Genomic DNA, 12,357 nt, shown 5'->3' with positions numbered 1-12,357 from the left:
GATTCGGCGATCGATCACTTTCATTACTGTTTATGTGTGAATGACAATTAAAGGAAATACATTAGAGTGAGAAAAAGGTGAGCACAGCACTGCGTCCTCACTGCTTCCAGCCTACACCCCAAATCCATCAGCCTATGGAGTTAACAGTGTCAAAATAATCCCACTGTCCCCTGACTGTCCTGACTGCCCCCCCCCCCCAGGCCATAGACAGTATCCACGGAGTGGGTGTGTTCTGCCTCGCTCTGGTCCCGGCCAACACGCTGCCCAAGACTCCTCTGGGCGGCATCCACCTGTCAGAGATCAAGCAGCTATACCTGGAGGGGGGGCTGCACCCCTGCAATGTCCTCATGTGCCCCCACACCTGCGTCACCAACCTGCCCAAGCCACGCCAGAAACAACCAGGTGGGAGACGGGGAGTTTGTCTAGGGGGAGGTGGGGGTTGTACTGCAAATGGCCTTGGTTCATGGCTCAACGCCGTTTGTGTGTGTGTGTGTGTGTGTGTGTGTGTGTGTGTGTGTGTGTGTGTGTGTGTGTGTGTGTGTGTGTGTGTGTGTGTGTGTTGCAGAGATCGGACCTGCCTCTGTGATGGTGGGGAATCTGGTGTCAGGGAAGAGGATCGCCCAGGCCAGCGGCAGAGATTTGGGACAAACTGACGACAACGACCAGGTGAGACGTGCACACACACACACACACACACACACACACACACACACACACACACACACACACACACACACACACACACACAAATAAATATAAATAAATACTGTCTCAGAGAAAAAGAATTTTTCCCCAGAAAATCCTGCCTCACTGCGTAAATGAAGTACAAAGTCTTAATTATCGTGGCCAAATGATAAAAAGAAACAGATTAGAGTTTAAAAGGTTAATTAATAATCAAGCAAACACATTGTTTGATTCCACCTTCTCAAATGTTCGGATTTGCTGCCTCTCTGTGTTTTATATCAGCGTAAAAGAAATATTTTCGTTGCTCTGACGAAACCAGACGTTTGAAGGCATCATGTTGGACTCTGGGAACTTGTGTTGGATATTTTGCGCCGGTCTTATACATTATATGGACAAAATGATTGATTGAAAATGAAAATAATCTCTGGTGGAAGCCCCAGACAAGACCAGCGTTTCCCGACCGCACGCCGTCGAAAGATTCGGTGTTGGATCTGAGTCGTGCTTCCTCCACTGTTTTTGACCATTAATATCTGAGCAATGTTTTGATAATTGAGGGTCAGTCAAGAAGATCTATTTTCAGTTCACTTCCGCGTAGTCATAGTGGGAAACACGCGTTTTACGCGCTCACGGTCGAAGAAGGGAGCCGTTACTTGATGTCTTGTTTTTATGAAACCGCGGAATGATTTCAGAACCGAGGGAAGTGAAGGTCAAGACTGTCTTTTCCCCGGCTGCTGATTGAAGAGTCGACATTTTGGAGGATCAGCGCAGCTAATGAACTCGACTTCGATTTACGATCATCAACAGCCGGTAAAACTTTCTGAACAGGCCAATCGCTGTATCTCAGCTGGCTGAAGAAGAAAATCTTTCAGTAAAGGGCTCGTACATTTACTCTCCGGAGTCGGTTTGTGGCATCGGCGGGTCGTTTCTCACCTGCTTTGGAATTTCAGTCTGGGATGTCGATCAAAACCACTTTGGTGTCCTGGAGCAGAGGGCCGGGTCTCCGGTACGGGCCCCAGTGGAATCTCATGCCTCATGCCGGGGTTGCAGTGACTTGACGTGCCGCTAGTCGGCTGGAATTCTGGGCGAAAGGCACGGTTCCATGGCTCCCGGTCAACCCGTTTGGTGAATCTCTGCCGTTATTCGCAGCCAGTTTAGAGCAGAGAGATTCGGTTTCTTCGCCCCCGGCCTTAAAAGATGAATTATTGAGAGGACTCTCGGTGGCCTGTTGTTACTTCTTCACACCTGCACAGATCACACACAGAAAATTGCCTTGTGACGGAAAGTCTGTGATAAAATGCGCCCGCTGTGTGTTCTTTCAGTTCCTGTTCCTGTCCGAGGTTTTGCAGTGGCGAGCTCAGACCACACCAGACCACGTCCTCTACACCCTGCTCAGCTCCCGGGTAACAACACACACCTCTGTCAAAACAAGATCCGACTGTGTTTTCTGCCACGCTCACACGTTCCTGTTTTTAGAAACAAACACCCTTCCCTCCTCCCTCTCTTCCCCCGCTCTCTTTCCTGCTTTGTTCCCTCCCTCCCCCCTCGCCCAGGGGGCGGTGTCCAGCTCTCTCACCTGTCTGCAGCTGCACAAGCGGGCCGAGCGAGTGGCCGCTCTGCTGATGGAGAGAGGAGGCCTGCAGGAGGGAGACCACGTTGCTCTGGTCTACCCGCCAGGTCAGAGATGATGCGCACTCTTACTTACAGAACTGCATTTGAGAATCGCTTCGAACGCTCACACCTCTGTCCCTCTCTGCCCCTGTGACGGCACTTGCTGCAGGCATAGACCTGATTGCGGCCTTCTACGGCTGCCTGTACGCCGGCTGTGTTCCCATCACGGTGCGACCGCCTCACCCTCAGAACATCTCCACCACCCTGCCGACCGTCAAGATGATCGTGGAGGTATATTTAATCTACACACTTTGACAAATCAATCCACAAACTAAAAACGAGCCTCGTGCCGCCTTTGGGGACACAGACAATTGTATTTACCAAATCGTTTCCCCGTATTATTGTTGCCCTCGTTTGCATTGATTATCTTTTAGACGAGACGAATAGGGGAAAGAAGCTTACAGCCGAATTCTTGCCTCTCCCTCCAGGTTAGTCACTCAGCCTGCGTGATGACCACGGCGGTCATCTGCAAGCTGCTGCGCTCCAAGGAGGCCATGGCCACCGTGGACATCAGGAACTGGCCCCCCGTCCTGGACACTGGTACGGGAGCCTCTCTGATACGCACAGACTTGGGAAACCGGGCCGTGAACATGGCCACAGCAGGCCCAACCCCAGCCCCTACCCTGGCTTTACCCTCTACCACAAACCCTTGACCCTAAGAATATTTACAGCCTTAAATCTACCGGGGGGGAAGCTGTTTTTTGTGACGCTTTTAAAAAAAAATCTAAAAACCACCCTTCGACAAGAAGGCAGTTCGAAGCACTTTACATAAGACGCGGCTCGGTGCTTCTGCCCCGCTGTCCTCTGGCACACGACTACATTTCTCGGTGCAATACTGCCACCAGCTGTCGGCAGCAAACGGGTTGGGCGTGCCCTCGCCTCGTGTGCGTGTCGTGTCTCGCGGCGCGCTTGCGCGGACGGACCGGGGGGGGGGTGGGGACCCGGGCGGAAGGCGTTCCCACAACGTGACGGGGTTCACGCTTGGTCACTATCCAAGAGTGAACTTTTTTCTCAGGTCCCCGCAACTTTCTGAAACTGCATAGCCGCACGTCGTAGTTCACATTCAGTCAGCAAGGGAATAGAAATGTGAACTTCTTCCATGCACCTGAAATATTCTCATTTACATTTTTTTTTCCATTTTCTGAAGATAAAAGAATTTGGTTTGAACTCTGTCCCTTTAGAATCTCAGGGCCAACATACAGCAATGTTTGCAAAAAAAAAAAAATGACCGTCAGCAAGTTTTGCACTCGTTTCATTTTGGAGGAGATATTTTATTTGTCCGTGCAAGTCAAGTGTCAGCAGGTCATTTTAATTTTTATTAAATTTAATTTAAAATACTGTGGGTTCAACTTGAGGTCAGTAATTCTGAAATGAATGGAACTGAACAGACTGTCAATGTGTGTGTGTGTGTGTGTGTGTGTGTGTGTGTGTGCGCTGCAGATGACCTGCCAAAGAAGAAGCCTCCGGCCCTCTATAAGCCTACCAACCCCGACGGCCTGGCCTATCTGGACTTCAGCGTGTCGACGACCGGCATGCTGGCCGGTGTTCAGGTCAGCTCAGCGTTAATCCTCATCGCCCGACCCAAAACCCGCTTACGGCCCCTCGTCCCCTCGCCTGGACCCGCTTGCCTCCTTATTTCATCTATTCGTTACCTTTTCACTCCACGGGGACACTTTGCCGTCCGGGCAGCAACACGCAGCACCAGTGCAGTACATACAGGAGACACGATAAAAGAACATCATAGTCAGAGCTGCGTCTTCCCCCAGAGATACGTGTTTACCACAGTAGGGAGCACAAATCTGAACGGTTTCGGGTCTTGTTGTAGGACTACACGTCTATGCAGTTTACAAATCAAACACATGTAAGGTGTGTGTTGCTGTAAAGAAAAAAAAGTTCAGTTCCTTGAAAAGAAAATTGTCATTTTTTAATGAAAAGTAGAGGAAATAAAATTAACTGCTAACAAAACTGGCAACAACAAGCCGATGACCATCTTGAATAACGTGTATTAACTGTCCAACTTTCTATCCTCTTCCTTGTTTGTCCGTGTGTGTGCGTGTGTTCGTGTGTGTTGCCGTGTCTCTCTTTCCTCGTGCCGGCTCTCCAGATGTCCCACAATGCCGTCGGCGCCTTCTGTCGGTCGGTGAAGCTGCAGTGTGAGTTGTATCCGTCCAGAGAAGTGGCCATCTGCCTGGATCCCTACTGTGGCCTCGGCTTCGTCCTCTGGTGTCTCTGCAGGTCGGGGCAGCCTTTAAACGTGTCCCCTCCTACTTGCACAACATTAAATATGGGTTTTGGTCAGTTTTAAAGAGCCCACCGACCCGCCGCTGATTTAACTTTGCGCCAGCAACATCAATGTGTTGACGGTGTTTCTGTTCTTTCATCTGTCAGTTCAAAGTAACGGGACCGTTTCCAGGTCTTGAAGCGTATCGTTGTGTCTGTCCGACAGGGCGTCCGGACTTCTCAGGACCTGGTGCCCCTTTGTAATACTGTCATTATGTCAAATACACTGCGTGGCCAAACATTTGCGGGCGTTCCAGTCGCGTATTTTTGGGTACTTTTGTGTCCATGGTCCGAAGGGAGGGAGGGTTTTGAGCTGAGCTGCACAGAGCCCTGACCTCAAACCCCCATCCGACACCTTCGGGACGAACCGGAGCGCAGACCTTGAGCCGGACCTCATCGATACCCATCAGTGCCGAGCCTCCCTAGTGCCCTGCAGCCAGGTTTTGAAGTCTGGTGGAGGGACTCAAAACTAGAGGAGTGGAGGCCGTCGTTGCAGCAGATGAATGCCCCTTGGGTTTTGCGATGAGATGTGCATCTATCACAGCTGGGTGTAATATTTAGCCGTCCACATACTTTCAGCCATAAAATGTATGTCCTTCATAACTTGCTCTGATTAGAAATTCACCACTGGAAAGGGAGAAATGCTAATTGCACTCATCCGTCATCACACGTCACCGCGCTGCATTTTTCATATAACAGAAGACTGGGCACTTGTTATACTCACATCATGATTCATGTCAGAAATTGTGTCTGACCTCCTTTAATAAGAGGAGCGGAGATTCACTGCAGCGATATTTATCCGTGACACTCTGCGTCTGGAACTCCTCTGTCTTTAAATCTCCGATCCTGGCTCCAGATCTCAGGTCCTCCGCCGCCGAACCTCTTCGTAAATTAAACAGGCTGCAAATCGCCGCCAGTGCGAGGATCCCCTCAGGACTGACCGGCTAGGCAAAGATTGGAACCGTCGTTTTATTGCGTTTCATCGTTACATAGGGCCTTGGTAAGCAAAGATTCCAGTACACAACCAGATCCTCAGCGCACGCTTGTCCTCGGAGCGGGTGTAACGGGTTAATATGTCCTCCAGCTCTCAGTGGTCACGTATAATAACACGGTCTGTGCATTTTGGTTTTGAAGTTTGAAACCCCTGAAATGGAAAGCATATTTTTCCCTGGTTGTATTTCTATGTTTCGATTTTTGTTTTTTAATCTGTTGTGAATGTCTTGAAGCTTTGAAAGTCTTACAGTTAGCTCACGAGCTGAGATAAAGTGTGTCGGTGTCGTCCGCAGCGTGTACTCGGGCCACCAGTCCATCCTGATCCCCCCGGTGGAGCTGGAGTCCAACCCGGCGCTGTGGCTGCTGGCCGTCAGCCAGCTGAGGGTGCGAGACACCTTCTGCTCCTACAGCGTGATGGAGCTCTGCACCAAAGGACTGGGCCTGCAGACCGAGGCGCTCAAGGTCAGCATGACGCCGGCACGACGCCGGCACAACCAACATGTCAGGTCAAATTTGTGACTTTGGGGTTTTTTTTTATATATATATATATATTTAGGCCTTTTTCTACCACAAGAAATTTCCCGGGAGGCAAGGAACCTTTTTTTCCTTCTTCCCTTTTTTCTTTTTGAAGGACCCCAGCTTAGGTTTCTGGTTACTGGGCCATAGTCGCACAACAGTGTGCTGCCCTACTAATGTTCAGCAGTCACACGGCAAACTAAGACGCTGCGGGCCCCTGGTCAGAGAACTTAGGGTTAGAAAGCTGAATCTTAAATGACCGGCGATGAAAAAAACTTCTTTTTTCTGCTGGGGGAGGACAGGAAAAAAAAAGTCCAAAAAGTCCAATATGAAAAAGGCTTCTTTTAGCTACTGTTGCCCAAGCTGATGAAACACCCCCGGTCCAACCGTTTTCCATTCGAAACCAGAAATGAACGGCGCCCAAATACGAAGAGTGAGATGGACCCGCGGACTGCACTCCTCCTCTACAGGAGACTTCCCTAATAAACTCGGGCTCTGTCTCCGTCTGCGCAGCCTGAGGCCACGTCTGAGTTGCAGATGCCTCCGATTGGTCATTGGCGGGAGCCGCAGAGTTAATTTTAGTAATTATCTGTCCTTAAGTCTCCATGGAGACTGAAAGCTGAGCGCCGAGCGAGAAGAAGGAAATTTTCTTTACTTGCTTGCCTTTTTTCACAGTTTTATTTCTCTACCTGTGAGAACCGTCACAGACATAATGCTCCTCGAGTTAATCTGAACTTAATTCTTACCTCAGCCCCAAAACCAGGTCTTAACCGTCAACGTGTAAGGAGCCTAAAGCCCCCTCAGACCTCCGTGTGGTGAGATTTTTCTTTCCCGTCTCCCGTCCAGGCTCGGGGTCTCGATCTGTCCCGGGTTCGGGCCTGTGTGGTGGTGGCGGAGGAGAGGCCCAGGATGTCGCTCACACACTCCTTCTCCAAACTGTTCAAGGACCTCGGCCTTCACCCACGATCTGTCAGCACGGCCTTCGGCTGCAGAGTCAACCTGGCCATCTGCCTGCAGGTAAAAGAAAAAACTCGGCAGCTGCTGCACATTGGACGTGTGCATGCTGCGATCTCAGAGAGTCGTCGGATCCCGGAGTGTCGCACGGGGACGCACTGTGCCACTAAACCGTCTCTAGCTCTGTATTTTGAAACCTGGCAGCCACATAAACACTTTGAACTTACACAAATCGCCCAAGTCTCGAAATCGTAGCGCGTTAGAATGACAGCAATCTCCTCTGCTCAACTCTCATCCGGATTCTGTTGTTGCGGAACAGAGACAAAATGCGGATTGAGCGAGAAGTGAGGACATTTCTCTGCCTTCTGTTTACTGACTGAGTGTCGAGAGCTGACACCGGTCTTGTTCAGATCAAATCCAAATTCAAATTTTGCCACCAAAGTATTTATGATCAGTTTTGGGGTAATTTGTCTGTTTTTCTCAGCTTCCTCTAGATGGCGACGTATCAATTAGTACTCGATCCAGGCCGTGAACAAACTGTCGCTTCATAGTACAGTGGATATGGTCTTTTAAATATATCAATTTAAAATCTTTTCTTCTTTTAAGACGGTGATGAGAATAACAATGAAAATTCAAATTGTAATTTGTTGTTGGCTTTATTTTATCATGTCTCTTTTGTTGTTATTTTTGCAGAGTGTGAAAATAGTTTTCTCTTTCTCTCTTTATTTTATCTTTTCCTGTTTCTTTTGACTCTGTTGGGAGTTTAATTTTTATTTTTTATTTTTATAGAAACAATAAAGAATATATGACGAGAGTAGAACTTTGCTGTTTTAGATGAAACATTTTCAGGCCAAGGCTTCTCGTGTTTGGACAACATTTAGAGTTTTAAAACTTTGGTAGCTTTTAAGTTTTGGAGAAGAACCCTCAATAATTAGAGGTCTTTGATCACACGCTCACCTTGTCTGTACTGCGATTGGCTGCAGGGCACTTCGGGACCGGACCCCACTACTGTGTACGTGGACATGAGGGCTCTGCGCCACGACAGGTATCACAAACTGTCCCGTGATCTCTCCTGTTTTTTTTTTTTTTGATTTTCCTCCTCCTTCGCTGCACAAGACTTTTTTGACACTGACACATTTCCTTTGTCTTTCAGGGTTCGGTTAGTGGAGAGAGGTTCTCCTCACAGTCTGCCCTTAATGGAGTCTGGCAAGGTGAGCGTGATTTGGATTAATGAGCGGACTAGCCCGCTCACTGCGGTTTAAACCCCCCCCCCCAACGGATACGACGAAGCCCCACCGGTGCCCGTTTGAATAGAGTTTTATTTTTTTTTATTTTTTTCCCCGGGATGTGCATCTGGTGCAGAACGCGATGTGAGCCAATCACAGTGAAACACATTAAACCACGCTCGACTTGAAATGAAAGTTTTAATTTCGCCGGAGGTCCTTCTGAATGAGACCCCCAGTGGGACTCACCGACGCACGACACGTCCACGCTCGCGAAGACGGAGCCAGTCGGAGACACGAGATGCACTAGAACGGCCTACGATATGAGCAGCGGATTGAATGACGGAGGCATCCGCAGCTATTTCTGCCCTCGGCTGTTTGCCCTCCCACGTCTAGTGAGTCAAATCGTGCGGCGGGTTTGAGTCCGTGAGGAGCCCAGAAACGCCCGTCGTCCCGGCATCACGGCAGATCTACGAGGCAGCTGTTGTTGCGACCTGAACTCTTTGTCCGGCGCCAGGGTTCGGGTTTCCCCTTTCGGTCTCTTGAGATTCAGGTGAGCAGGAGAGTCAGGGGCCAGTCAAAAAAGAGTACGAAAACGGAACCCAACCCTGATGTGTAAGATGAACATCAGTCGTGCTTTTAAAGGGGGGGACGAGGATAAGACGCAGGCACTGAGGGAAAAGGTAACGGGTGTTTTTGACCAAACGCAGCCACAACGTGTGCTTGAGTGAAGACTGGATCCTGGGCTCTTTGCCCAACGTCGTCCTCCTCCGGCCTCGGCTGCCTGATAAAAATCAGGAAATGTGCCCCGGAGACAAGTCACCCATCACTGAATACCCCTGAAGTCCCTCTGCTCCTCCTCAGATCCACGTCTTCAGTCCAGGAGCGCGAAGGGCATCGTGCTCATCTGGCTCGCTGAGCCGCGCTTACTCCACTGTCATGGGCAGGTCTCTTAGCAACTAGGGGAACTTCGTCAGTGCGGTCGGCGGGAGCGCTGACGGCGCTGCGCGACGTCTGGAGCTGAGAGCGAGGAGGCGGCCACCTGTCCTCTTTCCATAACTTGGCGAGAACGAGCCAGACGGTCGCACGCATCTTCGTCAGGACTGTTTAGTGCTCTCGAGACGGACAAGCTGTTTAGGAGCTTGGCTCCAGTGTGGCCACCAGAGGGACCCGTCCTCCGTTTCCTTTCCTTTTCCTCTCCTCTGCTTCACCCCTCGGAGGCGGAGAGTGACAACAGGTAAAAGTCTTAAAAGCCCATTTCCCGCCAAAATGCACTTGTCGAGCAGGTTCGGCTTAAAGACGTAAGCTCCCCAAACTCAGGCTGAATAACGACCTCAAAGTTATTTTACGAGTTTTGAAAAAATAAAACCGGCTGACCCCACCCCGACCCCTAACGTCCGGCGTCCAAAAAAAAACCACAGTTTGGATTCGGCGAGGGAAGAAGCGAGTCCTGCCGGATCTTCTCCTTGGAGCCCGATGAGACGCTCGGCTCTCCTCGTCCCCCAACGCTGAGAGAGGACGCCGCGTCTCGGAGCCGGTCGCCCATCAGCCCGCGGTTTATTTTGACTCGCCGCGTGTGGGAGGAGGAGAGAGTTTTTACCGGTCAGTCCGTCCTTTCTATGAAAGCTCGGCGAACACGAGGGTTTCACGGAGTCCTTCTCTTTAATGCGCGCGTGCTAAAATCTCAGTGGGAGGAAACGCGAGGAAGTGCGGTTGTGTGAGCTGCAATCACGTCCGCTCGATGGTCCCTGACCCGTTTTATTAAACAACCGACCGTGACCTGGGACCCCATTGGGGAAGCTGACGCTGTGAACGGACGCGTGGAGCGCGAGCGTTTGTTAACTGTAAACAGCTGCGTGTCTTTGTGGAGTTGCGTTCATGCTGAAATCAAAGATGTGACTCAGAATGAAGCCGTAACCAAGGTGACTGGTTTCCTTTTCTGTCTCTTTCTTTTTCTTTTTAGATCCTCCCCGGGGTTCGAATCATTATCGCCAACCCGGAGACCAAGGGACCACTGGGAGACTCTCACCTCGGAGAGGTGGACGGACATCAATCATTTCATTTTCTTAGTTCTCTTCTCTCTCTTTCTTTTTCTTTTCCTGGCTATTAGTTGCATTTCCTTTCTGTCTTGTTTGTTTTTCTCGTCTTTCTGTCTCCCACGTCTTTGTGGTCATTCTTTCCTTTCCCTTTGCTTCCCTCCCTATGCCTTGATTTTCTTCTTCTTTCTCGAGACTTTGTTTCCTCCTTCCTCGCTTCCTTCATTCTCTCCTCCGGGAATTCTTATGCTACGGAGGCAGAGTCAGACCATTTTTCAGACCAGATTTTGGCCGGTGGTCTCAAAAAATCCATAGAGTTTTTACAGGCCCTGTCAGTCTCTTTCCTCGCCCTCTCCGCGTACCCGTCAGTTCCTTCATGACGCTTTTTCTCTCGGTTTATGTGCAGTTTTTACAAATGCTGCTCTTCCTGGATTGACGTCGACTTAAATTACATTTCTGTCTTGAATTGAGACGCGGATTTCTGCAGCTCAGACTTCTGACTCGTTCGTGTTCCTCCCGCAGATCTGGGTGCACAGCGCTCACAACGGCAGCGGCTACTACAGCGGTTACGGCGAGGAGGTTCTCCAGTCCGACCACTTCAACTCCAGACTCAGTTTTGGAGACACTCAGACGGTCTGGGCCAGGACGGGCTACCTGGGCTTCCTCCGCCGCACGGAGCTCACCGACGCCAACGGAGGTTGGTCTCGCGTCCCTCTCCTGCCTTTCCCCGGCTCGTTGTCTCTGCCTCCCGCTCCCACACCAACTCGGGTTTCTGTCTTTTTCTTGTGGTACCAACAGAGAGGCATGACGCTCTGTTCGTGGTGGGAGCGCTGGAGGAGGCCATGGAGCTGCGGGGGATGAGGTACCATCCCATCGACATCGAGACCTCCGTCATACGCGCACACAAGAGCATCATGGAGTGGTAGGTCTCCGGGACTCTGAATCCACAAAGAGGCAGTGCCGACTCTGCAGCTCTTAAGGGCTCATTAGGCAATTTCGGCTCCTCGTCTTACTTGTAAATCAAATTTAGTGTCTGGTTCAGTCTCAGCGCGCTTGTTTGCAGCAGACACGCTGTGATAAACCCCTGTGTCAACTACCTGCTCAGCAGCAGGCAGACGCAGGCGGAGGTCGGCTGGTGGAACACAGCGGAGCATTTAGCAGCTAAAGAGCCAGATATTTGTGCAAACTCGTAACAGCTTGAAGGTGACGGTACGTCGGCTGTGTTTTTTAAGCTTATTGTGGAGTTTTGCTGCTCCCTAGTGGCCCAGAACGTGAATGAATGCGGCCTCGACAACAGAAAACGCAACAGGTAACAAGTTAGATCTGATTTCTTTTGAACACTTGTGTCTTCATCAGCGCGGTTTTCCCCTGGACCAACCTGCTCGTGGTGGTGGTGGAGCTGGAGGGCTCCGAGCAGGAAGCCCTGGACCTGGTTCCCATGGTGACCAAGGCGGTGCTGGAGGAGCACTACCTGATCGTGGGCGTGGTCGTGGTGACGGACATCGGCGTCATCCCCATCAACTCCCGCGGCGAGAAACAGCGCATGCACCTCCGCGACGGCTTCTTGCAAGACCAGCTGGACCCCATCTACGTGGCCTACAACATGTAGCCTGAGTGTGTGTGTGTGCGCGCGCGTGGGTGTGTGTGTAGGAAGAGAGAGAGAGAGAGAGAGAGCATGCGTTAGTATGCCGTGCATATTGCCGTTGTTGTTCATTTATTTCCCAAAATCAAGATGTACTGTATTTTTGAACCTACGTATGTTGTGGTCTTCAGTCGTCCGTTTTCTTTAAAGTCGTGTTGTGCCGGTTGGTCGGTTGGTCGGTTGGTTGGTTGGCTGGTTGATCGCTTGACTGATTGACTGAGTGATTGCTCAGTGGCGGTCTGACCTTTTTTTTTTTTTTTTACTCCCCCTGCTCACAATCTCGCGGCCGTTACCAGGAGCTCGTCGCTGTAGAAAGCCTTAGGTGAACACTGTGTAGGGGGCGGGGGGGCGGCGACAGCTC

At 50.6% G+C, this 12,357-nt stretch overlaps 1 protein-coding gene across 1 annotated transcript in view; it reads left to right on the top strand.

The window, feature by feature from the left end:
- The window catches only part of LOC120789799 (disco-interacting protein 2 homolog C-like), a 47,495-nt gene extending 35,341 nt beyond the window's left edge, over positions 1-12,154 (top strand). Inside the window, 16 exon segments of the mRNA XM_040126825.1 lie at positions 201-402; positions 566-675; positions 2,004-2,084; positions 2,235-2,358; positions 2,462-2,583; positions 2,781-2,892; positions 3,793-3,902; positions 4,457-4,587; positions 5,919-6,087; positions 6,988-7,158; positions 8,079-8,140; positions 8,249-8,306; positions 10,282-10,356; positions 10,877-11,051; positions 11,153-11,276; positions 11,711-12,154. Of these exon segments, the coding sequence (XP_039982759.1) occupies positions 201-402; positions 566-675; positions 2,004-2,084; positions 2,235-2,358; positions 2,462-2,583; positions 2,781-2,892; positions 3,793-3,902; positions 4,457-4,587; positions 5,919-6,087; positions 6,988-7,158; positions 8,079-8,140; positions 8,249-8,306; positions 10,282-10,356; positions 10,877-11,051; positions 11,153-11,276; positions 11,711-11,963 (2,079 nt within the window). The 3' untranslated portion in view covers positions 11,964-12,154.
- Positions 12,155-12,357: the final 203 nt, after the last annotated feature.

Source organism: Xiphias gladius, chromosome 5 (assembly GCF_016859285.1).
Source record: "Xiphias gladius isolate SHS-SW01 ecotype Sanya breed wild chromosome 5, ASM1685928v1, whole genome shotgun sequence".
In the NCBI taxonomy this organism is placed as follows: Eukaryota; Metazoa; Chordata; class Actinopteri; order Istiophoriformes; family Xiphiidae; genus Xiphias; species Xiphias gladius.
This window is presented reverse-complemented; position numbering and strand designations above follow the sequence as displayed.